The sequence below is a fragment of the Zosterops lateralis genome, assembly GCF_965231275.1.
Source record: "Zosterops lateralis genome assembly, chromosome: 37".
Taxonomy (NCBI): domain Eukaryota; kingdom Metazoa; phylum Chordata; class Aves; order Passeriformes; family Zosteropidae; genus Zosterops; species Zosterops lateralis.
The window spans coordinates 1,414,447-1,437,340 of NC_139797.1; the positions used below are offsets into that span (position 1 = coordinate 1,414,447).

The following is a 22,894-nucleotide window of genomic DNA, read 5'->3' on the forward strand; positions in this document are numbered from 1 at the left end:
CCTCTCTACAAACCCTACAGAAATTCCACCCCCTACAAAAATCCCCCCCTACAAACCCCGCAAAACCTCTCTACAAATCCCATTACAAACCCTGCAGAAATCCTGCCTTACGAACCCCACACGACCCCCCCCTTACAAACCCCACAGACCCCCCTTACAAACCCCACAGACCCCCCTTACAAACCCCACACGACCCCCATTCCATTACAAACCTCCATTCCAAACCCCCATTAGAAACCCCACAAACCCCATTCCATTACAAACCCCCCATTCCATTATAGACCCCCCATTACAAACCCCCCATTCCATTAGAAACCCCACAAACCCCCATTCCATTACAAACCCATTACAAACCCACAAAACCCCCATTCCATTACAAACCCCCCATTCCATTAGAAACCCCACAAACCCCCATTCCATTACAAATCCCCATTACAAACCCCACAAACCCCCCATTCCATTACAAACCCCACAGACCCCCATTCCATTACAAACCCATTACAAACCCACAAAACCCCCATTCCATTACAAACTCCCCATTCCATTACAAACCCCCGTTCCAAACCCCCATTCCATTACAAACCCCACAGACCCCACCAATTCCCACATATGCCAAAAAAAAAAAAAAAAAAAAAAAAAAAAAAAGCGAAACAATTTTATTTTTATTTACAAACCCAGGGGGCGGTGAGGGGCCCGTCCCCTCCCTCAGCGCCCCGCTATTCCCGCTGTTATTCCCGCTGCTATTCCCGCTGTTTTCCCCGCTGTCATTCCCGCTGTTCCCGCGGCCGGTCCGGGCTGCGGGGCGCTCCCGGCGCGGCCCGGCGCTCCCTCTGCAGCTCGGCCAGGCGGAGGCGCAGCCGCTGCTCGCGGCGTTTCCCGGCCTGGAGCTGCCTCTGGGCCTTGTCCAGCGCCTCCAGCGCGGCCTCGGCGCGGCGCTTCCAGAGCAGCGCGCTGCCCACCTGGTAGCTGTGCTCGCTCTGGATGTACGAGCCCGCCCGCGCCGGCAGCCGCACCATGAACACCGATGGGGGAGGGGGTCCTGGGGGGCCCGGGGGGCCCGGGGGGGCTCCCTCGGGCAGCGCGGGGGTGGCCGTGGCCTCCTCCCCGCCCGTGGCCACCAGCAGCGTCTCCGGGAGGGAGCCCGAGGCTCCGGGCAGCGCGGGGACCCCGCCGGGGGCTCCGGACGGGCCCGGGGGCGGGCCGGGGTCCGGGGGGTCCCGGGGAAAGCAGGAGGCGTCCGAGGGGACCGGCGGCGCCGGGGGGGACGGGGGAGGCTCCCGCCTGTGCCGGGGGAGAGCGGGTCACGGGAGGGCAGGGAGAGGGGCCGGGGGAGCGGGGGACGAGGGAATGGGGGGTCCCGGGGGGTCCCGCCTGTGCCGGGGGAGAGCGGGTCACGGGAGGGCAGGGAGAGGGGCCGGGGGAGCGGGGGACGAGGGAATGGGGGGTCCCGGGGGGTCCCGCCTGTGCCGGGGGAGAGCGGGTCACGGGAGGGCAGGGAGAGGGGCCGGGGGAGCGGGGGAATTGGGGGGTCCCGGGGGGTCCCGCCTGTGCCGGGGGAGAGCGGGTCACGGGAGGGCACGGAGAGGGGCCGGGGGAATGGGGGAGGGTCCCGCCTGTGCCGGGGGAGAGCGGGTCACGGGAGGGCACGGGAGAGGGGCCGGGGGAGCGGGGGACGGGGGAATCGGGGGGTCCTGGGGTGAGAGAGGTCAGGGGGGTCCTGGGGGGACCGGGGGAGGTCAGAGGGGATGGGGGAGAATGGGGGGTCCCAGGGGCGGGGGAGGTCAGGGGGGAATGGGGGGTCCTGGGGTGGGAGAGGTCAGGGGGGAATGAGAGGGGGACGTCTGGGGGAATTGGGGGGTCCTGGGAGAGGTCAGCGGGGAATGGAGGGTCCCGGGGGGAATGGGGGGTCCAAAAGCGACTGGGGGGTCCTGGGGAGAGGTCAAGGGGGAATGGGGGGGCTCCCATGAGGAATGGGGGGTCCTGGGAGTGGAGGTCAGCGGGGAATGGGGGGTCCCAAGGGTGGGAGAGGTCAGTGGGGAATGGGGGCTCCTGGGGAGAATGGGGGGTCCTGGGGGTGGGAGAGGTCAGAGGGAGTGGGGGGTCCCAAGGCTGGGAGAGGTCAGGGGGGAATGGGGGGTCCCGTGGGGAATGGGGGGTCCTGGGAGGGGTTAAAGGGAATGGGGGGTCCTGTGGGGAATGGGGGGTCCTGGGAGGAGTCAGGGAAATGGGGGGTCCTGTGGGGTCCCAGGGGTGGGATGGAGGTTGGTGAGGAATGGGGGGGTCCCATCCAGATGGGAGAACAAACCGGGGAGCCCCATCACCCTGTGAGCCCCCAAAGCCCCCCAGGACCACCCGGACACCGAGGAGGGTCCTGGGGATGTGAGAGGGGAAATTGGGGGGGTCTTGGGGGTGGGAAAGGGGAAAATGGGGGGCCCTGGGGTGGGAGAGGGGAAATTGGGGGGTCCCAGGGTGGGGAAGGGTAAATTGGGGGGTCCCGGGGTGGGGAAGGGTAAATTGGGGGGTCCCGGGGTGGGCCCGTGTGGGAATAAACCCGCCCCCCTCCCCCCGCGGAGCCCCCAGACTCACTTCCACCTGCGGGCGGCCCGGGGGGGCTTCGGGGGGTCGCTGTCGGGCGGGGGGGGCCGGGGGGGCCGGGGGGGGCCCGAGGAGAACACGGTGGGGACGGCGCCCTCCTTCAGCCGGTGGTACCCACTGCGGGGACAGGGGACAGGGGGTCAGGGGACCCCAAAATACAGCCCGGGGGGAACAGAGGGGTCAGGGACCCCAAAACAGGGGCTGGGGACCCCAAAATACAGCCCGGGGGGGATCCCAAAATATGGCCCAGGGACACTCCAAAACACAGCCTGGGGGACCCCAAAACACACCCCAGGAGGACCCCAAAATATGGCCCAGGGGGTCCCCAAAACACCGCCCAGGAGGACCCCAAAACACGGTCAGGGGACCCCAAAACACCAGGCGGGGAGATCCCAAAACACAGCCTTAGGACACCCCAAAACACGGCCTCAAGGGACCCCAAAATACACCCCAGGGGGACCCCAAAACACCGCCCAGGAGGACCCCAAAACACGGCCTGAGGGGACCCCAAAATATGGCCCAGGGACACCCCAAAACACGGCCCGAGGGAAACCCAAAACACGGCCAGGGGACCCCAAAATACACCCCAGGGGGACCCCAAAACTCGGCCCGGGAGGACCCCAAAATACACCCCAGGGGGACCCCAAAACACGGCCTGGAGGACCCCAAAATACACCCCAGGGGGACCCCAAAACTCGGCCCGGGAGGACCCCAAAACACTGCCCGGGGGAAACCCAAAACACGGCCTGAGGGGACCCCAAAATACACCCCAGGGGGACCCCAAAATATGGCCTGAGGGGACCCCGAAACACCGCCCAGGACACCCCAAAACATCGCCCGGGGGGGACCCCAAAACACGGCCTGGGGACCCCAAAACATGGTCTGAGGACACTCCAAAACAGGGCCCAAGAGACACCCCAAAATATGGTCAGGGGACCCCAAAACATGGCTTGGGGGACCCCAAAACACGGCCCGGGGGGACCCCAAAACACCGCCTGGGGGACCCCAAAACACTGCCTGGGGACCCCAAAACACCAGGCGGGGAGATCCCAAAACACAGCCTGGGGACACCCCAAAACACGGCCTCAAGGGACCCCAAAATACACCCCAGGGGGACCCCAAAACACCGCCCAGGAGGACCCCAAAACACGGCCTGAGGGGACCCCAAAATATGGCCCAGGGACACCCCAAAACACGGCCCTGAAGACCTCAAAACATGGCCCGAGACACCAAAACACAGCCCATGGACACCCCAAAACACGGCCTGAGGGGACCCCAAAACATGGCCCGGGGACCCCCAGATCCAGGGGAGATCTCGGGGCACCTGTGATACCTGGGGGAATCCCTCACCTGCCCTCCCAGTCTCACCTGCAGCCCCCCAGATTCACCTGCAGCCCTCCCGCTCTCACCTGTAGCCCACCCCAGGACACACCTGGAGCCCTCCAGGTCACACCTGGAGACTCTCAGACTCACCTGTAGCCCGCCCCAGACTCACTTGTAGCCCGCCCCAGCCCCACCTGGCTGTCCCCATGTCACACCTGTCCCCCGCCCCAGACTCACTTGTAGCCCGCCCCAGCCCCACCTGGCTGTCCCCATGTCACACCTGTCCCCCGCCCCAGGTTCACCTGTCCCCCGCCCCAGGCTCACCTGTATCCCACCCCAGGTTCACCTGTCCCCCCCAGGCTCACCTGTCCCCCGCCCCAGGCTCACCTGTCCCCCCCAGGCTCACCTGTCCCCCCCAGGCTCACCTGTAGCCCACCAGCTCGAAGCAGGAGCTCTCGAAGTGCTGGGAGCAGAAGTAGATGTATTTGGAGGAGGGGTCCCAGCGCCCCCCGCCCGCCGGGTCCCGGCGCCGGCTGTTCTCCAACCACTGCGCCCGCCGGGGGTCGTCCCTGCGCGGCAGCCTGGGGACATCACAGGGGACACATGGGGGACATGGGGACACACATGGGACAGGGGAACACAGGGGACATGGGGACAGGGGAACACACAGGGGACACAGGGGACACAGGGGACAGGGGGGACACGGGGGACAGGGGGACACACAGGGCACAGGGGAACACACAGGGGACACAGGGGACAGGGGACATCAGACAGGGACATGGGGACACACAGGGGACAGGGGGGACACGGGGGACATGGAGACACACAGGGGACAGGGGGACATGGGGACACAGGGGACACACAGGGGACATGGGGACACACAGGGGACACACAAAGGACACACACAGGGGACACACGGGGGACACACAAGGGACACACACAGGGGACAGGGGACACATGGGGGACACACAGGGGACACACGGGGACACAGGGGACACAGAGGGGACAGGAGACAGGGATGGGGGACATGGGGACAGGGGACATAGACAGGGGGACATGGGGACAGGCACACAGGGACACAGGGACACGGGAACAGGGACACCAACAGGGGAACAGGGCCACGGACGGGGGACAGGGGGACATGGACAAAGGGACAGGGGACATAGGGATAGAGACGGGACGCAGGACAGGGACAGGGACACAGGGGAGAGGGACAGAGGGACAGGGACACGGACAGGGGGACACAGGGACAGGGACACAGGGGACAGGGACATGGACAGGGACAGCGGATGGGGACAGGTGGACATGGATGGGGACAGGAACAGGGGACAGAGGGACATGGGAATACAGCGATATGGGGACACAGACATGGGGAACAGGGACATGGGGACAGTGAGGGGACAAAGGGACACGGGGGACATGGGGCACACAGGGTGTGAGGGGACATGGGGGGCACATGGGGGGACACAGGATGGAGGACACAGGTTACAGGTCACAAAAGTGACACAGGTGACACACGTGGCACAGGTGACACAGGTCACAGAAGTGACACAAGTCACACAGGTGACACAGGTCACACACGTGGCACAGGTGACACAGGTCACAGAAGTGACACAAATCACAAAGGTCACACAGGTGACACAGGTCACAGTCCCCCCCCCACCCCACACACCCAACACCTGCAGGGCTCAGTGACACCTCCCACCCCCCCCCCCACACTTGGAAATGGAACAGCCCAGCCGGGCCCGTTAACGGGGAACGGGCTGAGCCATCCCTCACATGGGGGGGGGACACACCTGGGACCGCCCATTGGACACACCTGGGACAGCCCATTGCTGGGGGGGGGGCAGGACACACCTGGGACAGCCCATTGGACACACCTGGGACAGCCCATTGCTGGGGGGGGGGCAGGACACACCTGGGACAGCCCATTGGACACACCTGGGACAGCCCATTGCTGGGGGGGGGGCAGGACACACCTGGGACAGCCCATTGGACACACCTGGGACCGCCCATTGCTGGGGGAGGGGACACACACACCAGTGACAGCCCGTTGCTACGGGGGGATGACACTGGTGACAGGTCGTTGCTATGGACAGGTGACACCAGTGACAGCCCGTTGTTATGGAAAGGTGACACCGGTGACAGCCCGTGTCTGAGGGGGGTGACACCAGTGACAAGCCGTTGCTATGGACAGGTGACACCAGTGACAGCCCACTGCTAAGGGGGGTATGACACTGGTGCCAGCCCATGTCTGGGGGGCTCTGAGGGCTCTCGGGGCTCCAGGGGTCTCCAGCCCCAGGGCTCTGGAGGGCTCTGGGGGTCTCTGGAGGTCTCCAGCCCGGGTCTCTGGGGGTCTCCGGGGCTCTCTGGGGGCTCTGGGGGTCTCCAGCCCTGGGGCTCTCATGGCTCTCAGGGCTCAGGGGGTCTCTGGGGGTCTCCAGCCCCAGGGCTCCGGGGGTCTCCAGCCCGGGTCTCAGGGGGTCTGCGGGGGTCTCTGGGGGTCTCCGGGGGTCTCCGGGGGTCTCTGGGGACACGCACCGGTGGAAGGAGATGCCTCGGCCGCGGGTGTCGCGCGTGTCGCGGGTGCAGCAGCCGGCGGCGGAGCAGTGCCGGGGCATCTGCGGGGCAGGGGGTGTCACGGGGGTCCCCAAACCCCCCCGGGCCCCGAACTGGGGGGCTTCACCCCACAGTGCCCCCGCTGCCCATGGATGGACCCTTCCCGCAGCCAGACCCTTCCCCACCATTGACCCCTCCCCACCACTGACCCTTCCCCACCCCGACCCTTCCCCACCCTCCCCTCCCCACCACTGACCCCTCCCCACCACTGACCCTTCCCCACCACTGACCCCTCCCCACCCTCCCCTCCCCACCACTGACCCCTCCCCATCACTGACCCTTCCCCACCACTGACCCCTCCCCACCACTGACCCTTCCCCACCACTGACCCCTCCCCACCCTCCCCTCCCCACCACTGACCCCTCCCCACCACTGACCCTTCCCCACCACTGACCCTTCCCCACCCTCCCCTCCCCACCACTGACCCCTCCCCACCCTCCCCTCCCCATCACTGACCCTTCCCCACCACTGACCCTTCCCCACCCTCCCCTCCCCATCACTGACCCCTCCCCACCATCCCCTCCCCACCACTGACCCCTCCCCACCACTGACCCTTCCCCACCCTCCCTCCCCACCATTCCCCGCTCAAGCCGGGCCTGCCCCTCTCTCCGCCCCTCCGCGGCCTGACATCTCCCCGCCAGGGCCGGAACACCCTCCCCGTGTTCTGCCCCCATCCCGGCCCGTCCCCTTTCCCGTTTTTCCCCGTTTTTTTCCCGTTTTTCTCCGTTTTTCCCCATTTCCCGGTCCCGGCCCCACCTCGGCGCTCCCATCCCGCCGCCGCCGCGGCCTCCCCGGAACTCTCGCGAGACTTTCCCGAAATCCGCGAGAACAGCCCTTCCGCACCGCCCTGGCCCCGCCTCTTTATTCTCATTGGCTGAGACTGCTATGAAGGCGTGAAGCCCCGCCCCCTGATCGTGCGCTTTATTTGCATTCCGCGCTGTAATTGGCCGGGCGAGCCGCGCCCCTGCTCATTATCTATGCAAGCCCCGCCCCCCGCCGCGGGCGTTCTGCGCCCCTTTCCCGCCGCTTTTGGGGCATTTTGGGGCGTTTTGAGCAATTTTGGGGCGTTTTTTGGGGGTTTTGGGGGATTTCACGCCTCCGTTTGAGGTTTAAAGGGTTTTGGAGCCCCCCCCGAGCCGACTGTGGGGGGTTTGGAGAGATCGCGGGGGTTTATTGGGGGGTTCAGGGTAAGGACAGTTTTGGGGCGCCCCGGGTGGGTTTTGGGGGGTTTTGGGGGGTTTTGAGGGGTCTCAACACCCTCCGGTTGGTGCAGGGATGGTTTTGAGTCCCTCCCGGCGAGTCTGGGGGATCTGAAGGGATCTCAGGGGTATTTTAACCCCCCAAAGCGGCCCGGGCCGGGGGATCCCCCAGAGGGTTTAATGGGATTGGGGACCCCCGCCCCAAACCCCACAGCACACACGGGCGGGTTTGGGGTCTGGGGGCTCTCAGGGGGTGCCCGCAGTGCCGGGCTGGGCGGGGGGCGCGGGGGGGGCCCCGCTGTCCCCGCAGTCCCCGCTGTCCCCAGAGGTGTCCTCACTGTCCTCAGAGTCGTCCCCGTCCCGCAGCATCCGCCGGACCGTGCGGGACAGGTTCATGGGGTCACACCTGCCGCGGGACAGGCCATGGGGTCACACCTGGGGAGTCAGACCCCACAGAGACCCCCAGCGCCCCAAAACCCCATAGAGACTCCTATAACCCATAGAGACCCCCAGCGCCCCATAAACCCCATAGAGACCACAATATCCCACAGAGACCCCAATATCCCATAGAGACCCCCCATATCCCATAGAGACCCCCAATATCCCATAAACCCCATAGAAACATTCTGCCATCCCCATAAACCCCAGAGACCCCCCCATATCCCATAGAGACCCTCAATATCCCATAGAGACCCCCAGTGCCCCATAAACCCCATATAGACCTCAATATCCCATAGAGATGCCCCAATGTCCCATAAGCCCCATAGAGACACCAATATCCCATAGAGACCCCAAAACCCCATAGAGACCACCCATATCCCATAGAGACCCCCAGCGTCCCAAAACCCCATAGAGACCCCTATAATCCATAGAGACACCCAATATCCCATAGAGAACCCCCATATAGCATAAACCCCATAGAGACCCCCAATATCCCATGGAGACCCCCCATATCCCATAGAGAACCCCCATATCCCATAAACCCCATAGAAACCCCCCATATCCCATAGAGACCCCCAATATCCCATAGAGACCCCCAGCACCCCAGAAACCCCACAGAGACCCCTCAGTGTCCTACAGAGACCCCCCAAAATCCCACAGACACCTCCCAAACCCCATAAACCCCACAGAGACTCCCCCTAATCCCACAGGGAGCCCGTAGGTTTTCTATAGGGTTTCTATGGGGTCTGTAGGATTTCTATGTGGTCTATAGGGTTTCTATAGGGTCCATAGGGTTCCTATGGGGTTCATAAGGTTTCTATGGGGTCCATAGGGGTTCTATGGGGCCCATAGGGCTTCTATAGGGTCCATAGGGTTTCTATAGGGTCCATAAGGTTTCTATAGGGTCTATGGGGACTACAGGGTTTCTATGGGGTCCACAAGGTTTCTATGGGGTCTGTAGGGGTTCTATGGGGTCCATAGGGCTTCTATAGGGTCAATAGGGTTTCTATAGGGTTTCTATGGGGTCTGTAGGGGTTTCATAGGGTCTATAGGGTTTCTATGGGGTCCATAGGGGTTCTATGGGGTCCATAGGAGTTCTATAGGGTCCATAGGGGTTCTATAGGTTCTATAGGGTTTCTATGGGGTCCATAGGGCCCATAGGGTTTCTATAAGGTTTCTATGGGGTCTATAGGGTCTATAGGGTCCATACAGGTTCTATAGAGTCCATAGGGGTTCTGTAGGGCTTGTATGGGGTCTATGGGGTTTCTATAGGGTCCATAGGGGTTGTATAGGGTTTCTATGGGGTCCGTAGGGGTTCTATAGGGTTTCCCTGGGATCTATAGGGGTTCCATAGGGCCCATAGGGTTTCTATAAGGTTCCTATGGGGTCTGTAGGGTCTATAGGGTTCCTATGGGGCCCATAGGGTTTCTATAAGGTTTCTATGGGGTCTATAGGGTTTCTATGGGGCCCATAGGGGCTCTATAGGGCCCATAGGGTTTCTATAAGGTTTCTATGGAGTCTGTAGGTTCTATAGGGTTTCCCTGGGGCCTATAGGGTTTCTATAGGGTTCTATAGTGTGTCCATAGTGTCCCTGGGCCCGGCCCGGCCCCACCTGAGGCGCGCCCTGAGCACGGCCACGTGCCGCGCGGTGGCCGCGGCGCCGTCCCCGATGTCCTCGAGCTGCCGGCGCAGCTGGTGGCCCTGGGCCAGCGCCTGGGCCGTGCCCGCGGCCACCGCGGCCACCTGCGCGGCCACCAGCCGGCCCGAGGCCTCGCTGGCACGGGCCTGGGACGGGGACAGGGGGTGTCAGTGGGGACAGGGGACAGGGGGCATGGGGACAGGGACAGGGGACATGGGGACAGGGACATGGGGACAGCAGTGGGGACAGCAGTGGGGACATGGGGACAGGGACAGGGGATGTCAGTGGGGACAGCAGTGGGGACATGGGGACAGCGGGACAGCAGTGGGGACATGGGGACAGGGACATGGGGACATCAGTGGGGACAGCAGTGGGGACATGGGGATAAGGAGACGGGGACAAGGGGACATGGGGACATGGGGATGTCAGTGGGGACAGGGGACATGGGGACAGGGGACAGGGACAGGGGGACATAGGGACAGGGGGACGTGGGACAGGGACATGAGGACATGGGGACATGGGGACATGGGGACAAGGGGACATGGGGACAAGGGGACAGGGACATCAGTGGGGACATAGGGACACGGGACAGGGGGATGTCAATGGGGACAGGGGACAGGAGACAGGGGTGTCAGTGGGGACAGGGGACATCAAGACATCAGCAGGGACAGCAGCGGGGTCATGGGGACAGGGAACATCAGTGGGGACATTGGGGACATTGGAGATATGGGGACATGGGATATGGGATATGGGGACAAGAGGACATCAGTGGGGACATCAGCAGGGACATTGGGACATGGGGGCATTGAGGGCATTGGGAACATTGAGGACATGGGGACAGTGGGGACATCAGCAGGGCCATGGGGACATGGGGACATTGGGGACAATGGGGATGTTGGGGATGTTGGGACATTGGGGACACTGGAGATATGGGACATGGGATATGGGGACATTGGGGACATGGGGACATCAGCAGGGACATGGGGACATTGGGGACATTTGGGGACACGGGGAAGGTGCCATCGGGCATTGGGACACGGGGACATGGGGGCGCAGGGAGAGCGTGGGGACAGAGCGGCTGTGGGGTGACAGCAGGTGACAGGAAATGACATCAGTGACAGGAGGTGACCGGAGGTGACAGGGGATGACAGCAGTGACAGCAGGTGCCGGTAGGTGACACTAGGTGACAGTAGGTGACAGCAGGTGACCGGAGGTGACACTAGGTGACAGTAGGTGGCAGCAGGTGACAGAAGGTGACAGCAGTGACAGCAGGTGCCAGTAGGTGACACTAGGTGACAGTAGGTGGCAGGAGGTGACACTAGGTGACAGCAGTGACAGCAGTGACAGGAGGTGACGGCAGGTGACAGAAGGTGACAGGAGGTGACAGCAGTGACAGCAGTGACAGCAGTGACAGGAGGTGGCAGGAGGTAACAGGAGGTGACACCAGGTGACAGCAGGTGACAGCAGGTGACAGCAGGTGACAGCAGTGACAGCAGGTGACAGCAGTGACAGGGGGGCAGCAGTGACAGGAGGTGACAGCAGTGACAGCAGGTGACAGCAGTGACAGCAGTGACAGCAGTGACAGGAGGTGACACTAGGTGACACCAGGTGACAGCAGGTGACGCTAGGTGACGGCAGTGACAGCAGGTGACAGCAGTGACAGCAGTGACAGGAGGTGACAGCAGGTGACAGCAGTGACAGCAGGTGACAGCAGTGGCAGCAGTGACAGCAGGTGACAGCAGTGACAGCAGGTGACAGCAGTGACAGGAGGTGACAGCAGTGACAGCAGGTGACAGCAGTGGCAGCAGTGACAGCAGTGGCAGCAGTGACAGCAGGTGACAGCAGGTGACAGCAGTGACAGCAGTGACAGCAGTGGCAGCAGTGACAGCAGGTGACAGCAGTGACAGCAGTGACAGGGTGTCCTGTCCCTGTACCTGCAGGCGGTACCGCTCCCCCTGCAGCCGCTGCTCCTCCGCCTCGGCCACCAGCGCGCGCAGCCGGCGCCCGGTGACACGGGCCGCGCGGGACAGGGCCAGCCGCGCCCTGCGACAGGGACAGCAGGGTCACATGGGTCACCTGGGTCACCCGGGTCACTCACTGTCATTGCTGTCACCCACAGAGTGACCCACGGCCGCGCGGGACAGGGCCAGCCGCGCCCTGTGACAGGGACAGCAGGGTCACATGGGTCACCCTGGGTCACCTGGGTCACCCGGGTCACCCTGGGTCACCTGGGTCACCCGGGTCACCCACTGTCACCCACAGAGTGACCCACAGCCACCCGGGACAGGGCCAGCCGTGCCCTGCGATGGGGACAGCAGGGTCACATGGGTCACCTGGGTCACCCGGGTCACCTGGGTCACCCTGGGTCACCTGTGTCACCCTGCGTCACCCCTGTCACTCAATGTCACCGCCTTCACCCACAGAGTGACCCACGGCCGCGCGGGACAGGGCCAGCCGCGCCCTGCGACAGGGACAGCAGGGTCACCTGGGTCACCCTGTGTCACCTGTGTCACCCGGGTCACCTCTGTCACCCCAGGTCACCCCAAACCGCTCTGGGTCACCCCGGGACCCCTCTGGGACCACCCTGCACCACCCTGGGACCACCCAAGGCCACCAAGAACCCCCCTGGGCCACTCTGGGGCCACCCAAAACCGCTCTGGGTCACCCCATGGACAACCTGAGACCACCCTGGGACCACCTGGGGACCATCCTGTGCCACTCTGAGCCACCCTGGGTCACCCAAAGCCACTCTTGGTCACCCTGGGATTCCCATGGACCACCTGAGACCACCTGGGACCACCCTGGGATCACCTGAGACCACCAAGAACCACTCTGGGGACCACCTTGGACCCTCCTGAACCACCCTGGGGCCACCCAAAACCACTCTGGGTCACTCTGAGACTCCCATGGACCACCTTGGACTGCCCTGGGGACACCCCAAACCACTCTTGGTCACCCTGGGACCCCCATGGGCCACCTGAGACCATCTTGGACCACCCTGGGACCACCTGGGACCACTTGAGGACCACTTGGGATGACCTGGGACCCCACTGCGCCACCCTGGGCCACCCAAACCAACCTGGGACTACCTGGGGACCCCCATGGGCCAGCCTGGGACCACCAAGGACCACCAAAACCCACCAAAACCCACACTGGGGCCATCTGGGACCACACAAAACCACTCTGGGTTACCTTGGGACCCCCATGGACCACCCTGGGACCACCCAAAACCACTCTGGGTCACCCTGGGACCACCTTGAGACCACCAAGAACCACCCTGGGCCACCCTGGGGTCATTGTGAAATGCTCTGTGTCACCTCAGAACCATCTGGGGACCACCCTGGGACCACCTTGGACCCCCCTGAGCCACCCTGAGCCACTTTGGGGACACCCCAAACCACTCTTGGTCACTCTGGGACCACCCAAAACCACTCTGGGTCATCCTGGGACCACCATAGACCACCAAGAACCATCCTGGGCCACCCTGGGACCACCCAAAACCATTCTGGGTCACCCTGGGACCCTCCTGCGCCACCCTGAGACCACCCAAAACCACTCTGGGCCACCCTGGGACCACCTGAGGACCACCTTGGGGCCACCAAGAATCACCCTGGGACCACCCTGGGACCACCCAAAAACACTGTGGGTCACCCTGGGACCATTTTGGACCACCCTAGGGCCACCCAAAACGACTGTGGGTCACCCTGGGGACCACCTGGGGATCACCTTGGGGTCACCCGAGGCAACCAAGGACCACCCTAAACCACTCTGGGTCACCCTGGGACCACCTTGAGACCACCAAGAACCACTCTGGGCCACCCTGGGACCCCCATGGACCACATTGAGACCACCTTGGACCACCCTGGGCCACCCTGGGGACCACCCAAAATCACCCTGGGGACCACTCTGAGCCCCCCCTGTCCCCTGCCCCGTGCCGGGCTGACCCCGCCTCTCTCCGCAGCAGCTCCTCCAGGTGTTCGCATCGCGCTCTCAGGGCGGGCTCGGGGGTCCCGGGGGGGTCCCGGGGCTGCCGCAGCCGCTCCCGGAGCCGCCGCTGCTCCTGCGCCAGCCGGGCCCGCGCCGCCCGCGCCACCTCCGCCCGAGAGCCTGCGGCCTGCAGAGCCCGCCGGAGCTCCTCCGCCTGGGGACAGGGGTGTCACTGTCACCTACAGCACCCACAGGTGTGTCTGTGACACCCACACCTGTCCCTGTGTTACCCATGCCACCCACACCTGTCCCCATGGCACCTGTCCCTGTGACACCCAAACCTGTCCCCATAATTGCCAGCGCCCGCCGGAGCTCCTTCGCCTGGGGACAGGGGACAGGGGACAGGGGTGTCACCTACAGCACCCACACCTGTCCCTGTGACACCCACACCTGTCCCTGTGACACCCACACCTGTCCTCGTGTCACCTACGGCTGTCCCTGTGACACCCATGGTACCTACACCTGTCCCCATAACAACCAGCACCCACTGGAGCTCCTCCACCTGCGGGACAGGGGAGAGGTGTGTCACCGTGCCACCTACAGCACCCACACCTGTCCCTGTGTCACCCATGCCACCCACACCTGTCCCCATAACCCCAGCGCCCGCCGGAGCTCCTCGGCCTGGGGACAGGGACAGGGGTGTCACTGTGTCACCTACAGCACCCACACCTGTCCCTGTGTTACCCATGGCACCCACACCTGTCCCCATAACCCCAGTGCCCGTCAGAGCTCCTCGGCCTGGGGACAGGGGTGTCCCCATATCACCCACACCTGTCCCTGTGACACCCACACCTGTCCCCGTGTCGCCTACAAGTGCATCCACGTCCCCCCCCCCCCCCCGTCCAGCCCCAGGTGTCCCCAGGGGTGGCCCGTGTCCCACCTGTCCCCACGTGTGTCACCAGCCCCCCCGACACCCCCACGGGCACCTCCTGTCACCCATCGGCCCCCCGTGTCCCCCGTGTCTCCACAGGTGTCCCCATGTGCCCAAAGGTGTCCCCGTGTCCCCAGAGGTGTCCTCGATGTCCCCCCGTGTCCCCAGAGGTGTCCCCTCGTGTCCCCGTGTCCCTAGAGGTGTCCCCACGATGTCCCCTCGTGTCCCCAGAGATGTCCCTGGTGTCCCCTCGTGTCCCCGGTGTTCCCGCGGTGTCCCCAGAGCTGTCTCCCCGTGTCCCCTTGTCCCTAGAAGTGTCCCCGCGGTGTCCCCAACGTGTCCCCAGAGATGTCCCCGTGTCCCCCCGTGTCCCCGGCGTCCCCACGTGTCCCCAGAGGTGTCCCCAGAGGTGTCCCCGCTGTCCCCGCTGTCCCCCCTGTGTCCCAGTGTCCCCGTGGTGTCCCCGGTGTCCCCAGAGCTGTCCCCCGCTGTCCCCGGTGTCCGCACGTGTCCCAGCCGCTGGCTCAGGCGCTCCCGCAGGTCGCGGTTCCGCTCCCGCAGCTCCTCCAGCGCCGCCTGCAGCGCCGCGGGGTCACCGGAGGGGGCGCTGTGGGGACACGGGGACACACGGGGACACAGAGGGACATATAGGGGCTATAGGGGTTATACAGGGGACATATAGGGGACATGTAGGGCCTATAGGGGCCATAGGGGCTATAGGGACAGATAGGGACATATAGGAGACATATAGGGACATAGAGGAACATATAGGGGCTATAGGGGCTACAGAGACATATAGGGACTTATAGGGGACATATAGGGACATACAGGAACGTATGGGGGCTATAAGGGCTATAGAGACATATAGGGGACATATAGGGGATACAGGGACATATAGGGCCTATAAGGAACATATGGGGGCTACAAGGACACATAGGGACTTATATGGGCTATAGGGGTTATAGGGACATATAGGGGACATACAGGGGCTATAGCAGCTATAGGGACCTATAGGGGACATATGGGGCTATAGGAACATATAGGGGCCCTAGGGGTTATAGGGACATATAGAGAACATATAGGCGACATATAGGGACAATAGGGACCTATAGGGGCCATAGGGTAGGTGGGGGCTACAGAGGGCACATGGGAGTTGTAGGGGACATTGGGACTATAGGGGACACGCTGGGAGGGGGCGTGGCCGTGCTCACCTGGCCCGGGGGGCGTGGCCCACCTTCGCGGCCACCTGGTCACGCTCCTGCTCCGCCCGGCGCCGGGAATGCTGGGCCACGTGCACCGCCTGTGGGCGGGGCCAGCATGGACACACCCCCGAGCCACGCCCACCACATGAGAAACACCCACAGGCTGCTTTAGCCCCGCCCATTGGGCATTAGCCCCACCCCAGCAGCAATAGCCCCGCCCATTGTTCTTAGTCCCACCCCTAACAGCAATAGCCCCGCCCATTGGCTCTTAGCCTCGCCCCTAACAGCAATAGCCCCGCCCTCAGCCGCAATAGCCCTTCTCATTGGTCCTCAGCCCCGCTCCACAGGCTGCCAAAGCCCCGCCCATTGTCCATAGCCCCGCCCCTCTCCTCAGCCCCGCCCACCTGGCGCAGCTGCTCCAGCTCCGCCCCCCGGGCCAGGCACTGAGACTCCGCCTCCTGTGCCCGGAGCTCCGCCCCTGCCTTGGCAGCACGAGCGGCCTCCAGCTCCGCCCACAGCATCTGCCCCGCCTCCTGCAGGGGGGCGGGGTCAGGGACAGGCCACGCCCACACACCCGGCCACGCCTACTGCTCCCCACCATTCACAGCCAACCTCAGACCACGCCCCCTTTAGCCAAACCACGCCCCCCTAATACCCACCATAGCCACACTCCCACCCTGACTCCACCCATTCCAGTGGCTCCACCCCCTCTGGCCCCGCCACACCATGGCCACGCCCATCCCCCAAATGCCCTGCCTCCCTCACAGGCCACACCCCCTGACCACACCCCCTGGCCCCACCTCAGCCACACCCCTTCCAGAGGCTCCTCCCCCACAGGCCACACCCCCCATAGCCCCACCTCCTCCCCACACCTGTCCGAGGCTCCGCCCCCTCCACAGGCCCCGCCCACCTGCTGCAGGCGCAGGCGCTCCTTGGCCCTGTCCAGGGCCCGGCAGGCCCCGCCCACCCGGGCCTGGGCTCCGCCCACCGCGATCTCCAGCGCCCGCAGGGCCCCGCCCTCCATCAGGCTCCGCCCACGTTCTGCCGCCAGGTTCCGCCCCAGCATCGCCACCTGATTGGGCAGGGGGTGATTGACAGCCCCAGGCCCCGCCCCCACATGATTGACAGCTGCAAGCTCCACCCCATAATGATGGATGCCCTCATGCCCCGCCCACTTGGGTGATTGACAGCAACATGCCCCACCCCCTTCTCCCTGAGAGGCGGGGCCAGGCTGTGACTGACACGTGCTTGCCCCGCCCCTTTCTCCAAAGCCACGCCCACCTGGTTGCTGAGGTCCCGCAGCTCCTGCTCCAGGTCCCGCCGGTGCTGGGCCTGAGGGGGGGAAATTCTGGGGAAACCCAAAATCTGGGGGGTCCCCGAGCAGCCCCAAAATCTGGGGTGTCCCGGGTGCTCCAGGGCCCAGGGATCCCCCAAAATCTGGGGTGTCCCGGGTGCTGTGAGGCCCAGGGATCCCCCAAAATCTGGGGTGTCCCGGGTGCTCCAGGGCCCAGGGAATCCCCAAAATCTGAGGTGTCCTGGGGGCTGCAGGGCCCAGGGAACCCCCAAAATCTGGGGTGTCCCGGGTGCTCCAGGGCCCAGGGAATCCCCAAAATCTGGGGTGACCCGGGGGCTGTGGGGCCCAGGGAACCCCCAAAATCTGGGGTCTCCCGGGTGCTGCAGGGCCCAGGGAACCCCCAAAATCTGGGGTGACCCGGGTGCTCCAGGGCCCAGGGAATCCCCCAAAATCTGGGGTGTCCCGCCGGTGCTGTGAGGCCCAGGGATCCCCCAAAATCTGGGGTCTCCCGGGGGCTGCAGGGCCCAGGGAACCCCCAAAATCTGGGGTGTCCCGGGTGCTCCAGGGCCCAGGGAACCCCCAAAATCTGGGCTGCCCCAAGACTTCTCAGGTGTCCCCAAATGCCCGGGGAGTCCAGGGGTTTTGGGGACCCCAAGAGTCCTGGGGGGTCTCAGGTGTCTGGAGGGTCCCAAATACACTCAGGGAGTCCCCAAAATCTGGGAGGTCCCAGTTTTTTGGGGGTCTCAGGTCTTTGGGGGTCTGAGGAATCCAGGAAGGTCCCAAAGTTGGGGAGTTGCAGCTCTTTGGGGGGTCCCACGTTTTTGGGGGTCCCAAGAGTCCAGGGGGTCCCAAAGTCTGGGGGGTCCCAACTCTTTGGGGGGTCCCACATTGTTTGGGGTCCCGCAGGTGTCCCCAGGTGTCCCCAGGTGTCCCCAGGGGCCCGGATGTCCAGGGGGTCTCAGGAACCCGGGGACCCCTCGGGGCGCTCGGGGGGAGCAGTTTGGGGTCTCGGGGGGGGGCTGGGCGGGGATGGGGGCGGGGGGACGTGTCCGTTCCCACGGAGGGGGAGGGGCGCCGAGGGCTGGGGGCCGCCTGTCCCTGTCCCTGTCCCTGTCGCTGTCGCTGTCCCCGTCCCTGTCCCCGCCCCGTGTCCCAGTTCCAGCGCGGGGCTGGCGGGGGGCCAGGGGGGCCGCCGAGGGGGCGCGGGGGGTCCCCGGCCAAAGGGGGGGAAGGGCCGCCAGCCCCTAAAATGCCGCGACCCCCCCACACCTCCTCCACCCCCCGGGACCCCCTCGGTTGGGGCCGAGACTTCCCCGGGTGCTCGGGGGTCCCCAGGATCACCTGGGGGTCTCTGGGAGCACCTGGGGGTCCCGGCATCCCCTGGGGGTCCCCGGCATCCCCTGGGGGTCCCCGGCACCCCGCGGGGGTCCCGCCGCTCACCTGCGCCAGCCGGGGGGGGCTGAGCCCTGCCCTGTCCCGCGTCTCCATCATGGCTCAAACCGGGGGGGCTCCGGGGCGGCAGAGACCCTGCAGAGACCCCTCCCCTAAAACCGGGGGGCTGGGACCCCCCCAGAGCTCCGCGTGCCTTTCCTGGGGGGGTTGCCCGGACTCCGGGGTCCCCTGCCCACGCTGGGGGGCTTATGGGGTCCCCTGCCCACCCTGGAATGGTTTTTTAAGGGTCCCCTCCTCACCCCGGGGGGTTTTTGGGTCCCCTGCCCACACTGGAAAGGTTTTGGGATCCCTGGGAGGGTTTTGGGGTCCCCTACCCACCCTGGGGGAAATTTGTGTCCCCTGCTCACCCTGGCCGGGTTTTGTGTCCCCTGCTCATCCTGGGCAGTTTTGGGGTCCCCTGCCCATCTTGGAAAGGTTTTGGGGTCCCCCTCCCACCCGGGGAAGTTTTGGGATGCCCCGCCCACCCTGAGTGGGTTTTGTGTCCCCCGCTCATAGTGGAGAGTTTTGGGGTCCCCTGCCCACCCTGAAGGAGTTTTGGGGTCCCCTGCCCCCCCGGGGCAGTTTTGGGGTCCCCCGTTCACCCCGGGGTGTCCCGCGTCCCTCACCTGTGGCTGCGGAGCCGGTGCCGGTGCCGGTGCCGGTGGCGGTGCCACCCCCGCCGCGGGCTCGGGAGGTCCCCGCGGGTGTCACCGCGTCCCTCCCCTCGGGCTGTACCCACGGGGAGGGGACAGAGCCCGCCCAGCCCCCCCGGGCGGCTCCGGGCCGGTGTCACCCCGCCCTGGCCCCGGGGGTTTCGGGGCGCCCGGAATTCGGGCGGCGCCCCCGCCCCGGGGGGTGTCCCGGAATTTCGGTGTCATCCCTGCTGGGGACACACCTGTGCCCCCGGGGCCGGCGGTGTTGGGGTGTCACTGTCACCCCTACCCAGGGCACAGTGCCGTGTCACTGTCACCGATGGGACACAGGTGTCCCAGGGCACCCCAGAATTGTGTTGTTGCCCTCCCTCGAGGGGACACAGGTGTCCGAGGGCACCCAAATTTGGATGTCACCTCTGTCCTTGCCCAGGGGACAGGTGTCCCAGGGCACAGTGGAATTTGGATGTCACCCCTGCCCGAGGGGACACGGGTGTCCCAGGACATCCCAGAATTCCAGCGTCACCCTTTCCTGAGGGACACAGGTGTCCTGGGACACCCCAGAATTTGTGTGTCACCCCTGCCCGAGGGCACACAGGTGTCCCAGGGCACCCTGGAATTCAGGTGTCACTCCCACCGGAGGTGACACAGGTGTCCCAGGGCACCCCAGAATTCCAGGGTCACCCCTGCCTGAGGTGACACAGGTGCCCCAGGACACCCCAGAATTTGGGTGTCATCCCTGCCCAAGGGGACACAGGTGTCCCAGGACACTCCAAAATTCCAGGGTCACCCCTTCTTGAGGGGACACAGGTGTCCTGGGACACCCCAGAATTTGGGTGTCACCCCTGCCCGAAGGGACACAGGTGTCCCAGGGCACCCTGAACTTCAGGTGTCACTCTCACCCGAGGTGACACAGGTGTCCTGGGACACCCCAGGATTTGGGTGTCACCCCTGCCCGAGGGGACACAAGTGTCCCAAGACATCCCAGAATTCCAGGGTCACCCCTTCCTGAGGGGACACGGGTGTCCCTGGACACCCCAGAATTTGGGTGTTGGGTGTCACCCCCACCCAAAGGGACACAGGTGTCTCAGGACACCCCGGGGTTTGGGTGTCACCCCCACCCAAAGGGACACCTCGGGATTTGGGTGTCACCCCTGCAAGTTTTGGGGCACCAACCCAGGGCACCCCAGAATTCAGGAGCCGCCCAAGGGAGGAATGTTGGGCTGGTGGGAACCACAGTGATGTCACCTGTGATGTCACCTGTGATGTCATCTGTGGTGTCACAGTGCCAGCTGTAATGGGGCGGGGCATGGCACCAGTGGTGACATCACAGTGCTGAGTGTGACATCATGGTGGGGATGGCACTTGGTGATGTCACATGAGTGACATGGTGGGCTAAGGCCGGGTGGTCAGGGGTGGTGGGGTCATACTGGGGTCACCTGTACAGTGGGGTCAACATGGAGAGACAAGAGTGACACAGGTGACCATGGGTCACCATGAGTCACTATGAGTCACCATGGGTCAGCACTGGTCAACATGGAGAGACACGGAGTGACACAGAGTGACACAGGTCACCATGGGTCACCACGGCTCAGGATGGGTCAAGCCAACATAAGGTAACAGGGGTCACCATGGGTCACTGTGGGTCACCATGGGTCACCAGTGGTCAGTACATGGAGAGGCGTGGAGTGACACAGGTCAGCCCTGGTCAGCACTGGGCACCAGGGATGGACATGGGGTCCAGATGGATCAACAGAAATCAACATGGGCCAGCCTGGATCAGCATGGGCTAACACAGGTGACCATGGGCCAGCACAGCCCTGGATCAGCATGGGTTAACACAGGTGACCACGGGCCAGCACAGCCCTGGACCAGCATGGGTTAACACAGGTGACCACGGGCCAGCACAGCCCTGGATCAGCAAAGACCAGCACGGGCCAACACGGGTCAGTCCACGGTGATGTGGGTCACATCAGCTCAACAGTGACGTGGGCCAGCATGGGTCAGTGTGGGTCAGTGTGGGTCAGCATGGGTCAAGGGTCAATGTGGGTCAATGTGGGTCAACATGGATCAATGTGGGATCAGTGTGGATCAACCTCGATCAATGTGGGTCAACCTGGATCAATGTGGGTCAGCCTGGATCAATGTGGGTCAACATGGGGTCAATGTGGGTCAACATGGGGTCAGTGTGGGTCAACATGGGGTCAGTGTGGGTCAACATGGATCAGTTTGGGTCAACATGGATCAATATGGGTCAGGATGGATCAGTTGGGTCAGCACGGGTCAACCTGGGTAAATGTAAATCAATGTGTACCATTATGGGTCAATGTAGGTCAACATGGGTCAATGTGGGTCAGCAGGGATCAGTGTGGGTCAGCATGGGTCAATGTGGGATCAGTGTGGGCCAACATGGATCAATTTGGGGTCAATGTGCATCAACATGGACCAGTGTGGGTCAGCACGGATCAATGTGGGCCAATATGGATCAGTGTGGTCAGCACGGATCAGTGTGGGCCAACATGGACCGAGAGGAACCAGCGTGGGTCAGCATTGATAGAAACGGACCATCCTGGGTAAAGAGGAGTCAGTGTGGGTCTGCATGGATGGACACAGACCAGCATGGACCAAGAGGGTCAACCATGTGGGTCAAATGGATCAAGATGGACCAAGAGGAGTCAACATGGATCACCACGGATCAACAGGCGTCAACAGGAATCAGTGTGGGTCCACACGGATGGACACGGATCAACATGGGTCAAGAGGAGTCAACAGGGGTCAACATGGATGGACACAGACCACGATGGACCAAGAGGAGTCTGTGGGTCAACCTGGATCAAGATGGACCAAGAGGAGTCAACATGGATCAACGTGGACCAAAAGGAATCAACGTGGGCCAACGTGGTTGGACATGGATCAACATGGGCCAACAGGGGTCAAAGGACATGGCCAAGAGGGGCCAGTTTGACCCCATGGGGTCTGTGAGATCCCTGAGGGGTCTGTAGGGGATCCCTGGGGGGTCTATAGGGGATCCCTGGGGGGTCTATAGGGGATCCCTGAGGGGTCTATAGGGGATCCCTGGGGGGTCTGTAGGGGATCCCTGGGGGGTCTGTAGGGGATCCCTGAGGGGTCTATAGGGGATCCCTGGGGGGGTCTGTAGGGGATCCCTGGGGGGTCTATAGGGGATCCCTGAGGGGTCTATAGGGGATCCCTGGGGGGTCTGTAGGGGATCCCTGAGGGGTCTATAGGGGATCCCTGAGGGGTCTATAGGGGATCCCTGGGGGGGTCTGTAGGGGATCCCTGAGGGGTCTATAGGGGATCCCTGGGGGGTCTGTAGGGGATCCCTGAGGGATCTATAGGGGATCCCTGAGGGGTCTATAGGGGATCCCTGGGGGATCTACAGGGGATCCCTGGGGGGTCTATAGGGGATCCCTGCGGGGTCTATAGGGGATCCCTGGGGGGTCTGTAGGGGATCCCTGGGGGGTCTATAGGGGATCCCTGAGGGGTCTATAGGGGATCCCTGGGGGGTCTATAGGGGATCCCTGGGGGGTCTATAGGGGATCCCTGGGGGGTCTATAGGGGATCCCAGCCCCACAGGGATCCCTACAGGGATCCCCAGACTATCCCTGTGGAATCCATAGGGAGT

The 22,894-nt window shown here is 63.9% G+C and overlaps 1 protein-coding gene across 1 annotated transcript; it reads right to left on the reverse strand.

Moving 5' to 3' along the window:
• Positions 1–476: 476 nt before the first annotated feature.
• Positions 477–7,323, reverse strand: THAP7 (THAP domain containing 7). The gene is made up of 5 exons (XM_083882159.1): positions 7,294–7,323; positions 6,460–6,539; positions 4,344–4,499; positions 2,587–2,712; positions 477–1,281 (listed from the first exon to the last, which is right to left on the reverse strand). The coding sequence occupies exons 2-5, from the start codon at positions 6,537–6,539 to the stop codon at positions 765–767; spliced, it is 879 nt and encodes a 292-aa protein (XP_083738285.1). The 5' UTR covers positions 7,294–7,323; the 3' UTR covers positions 477–764.
• Between the last annotated feature and the right edge of the window lie 15,571 nt (positions 7,324–22,894).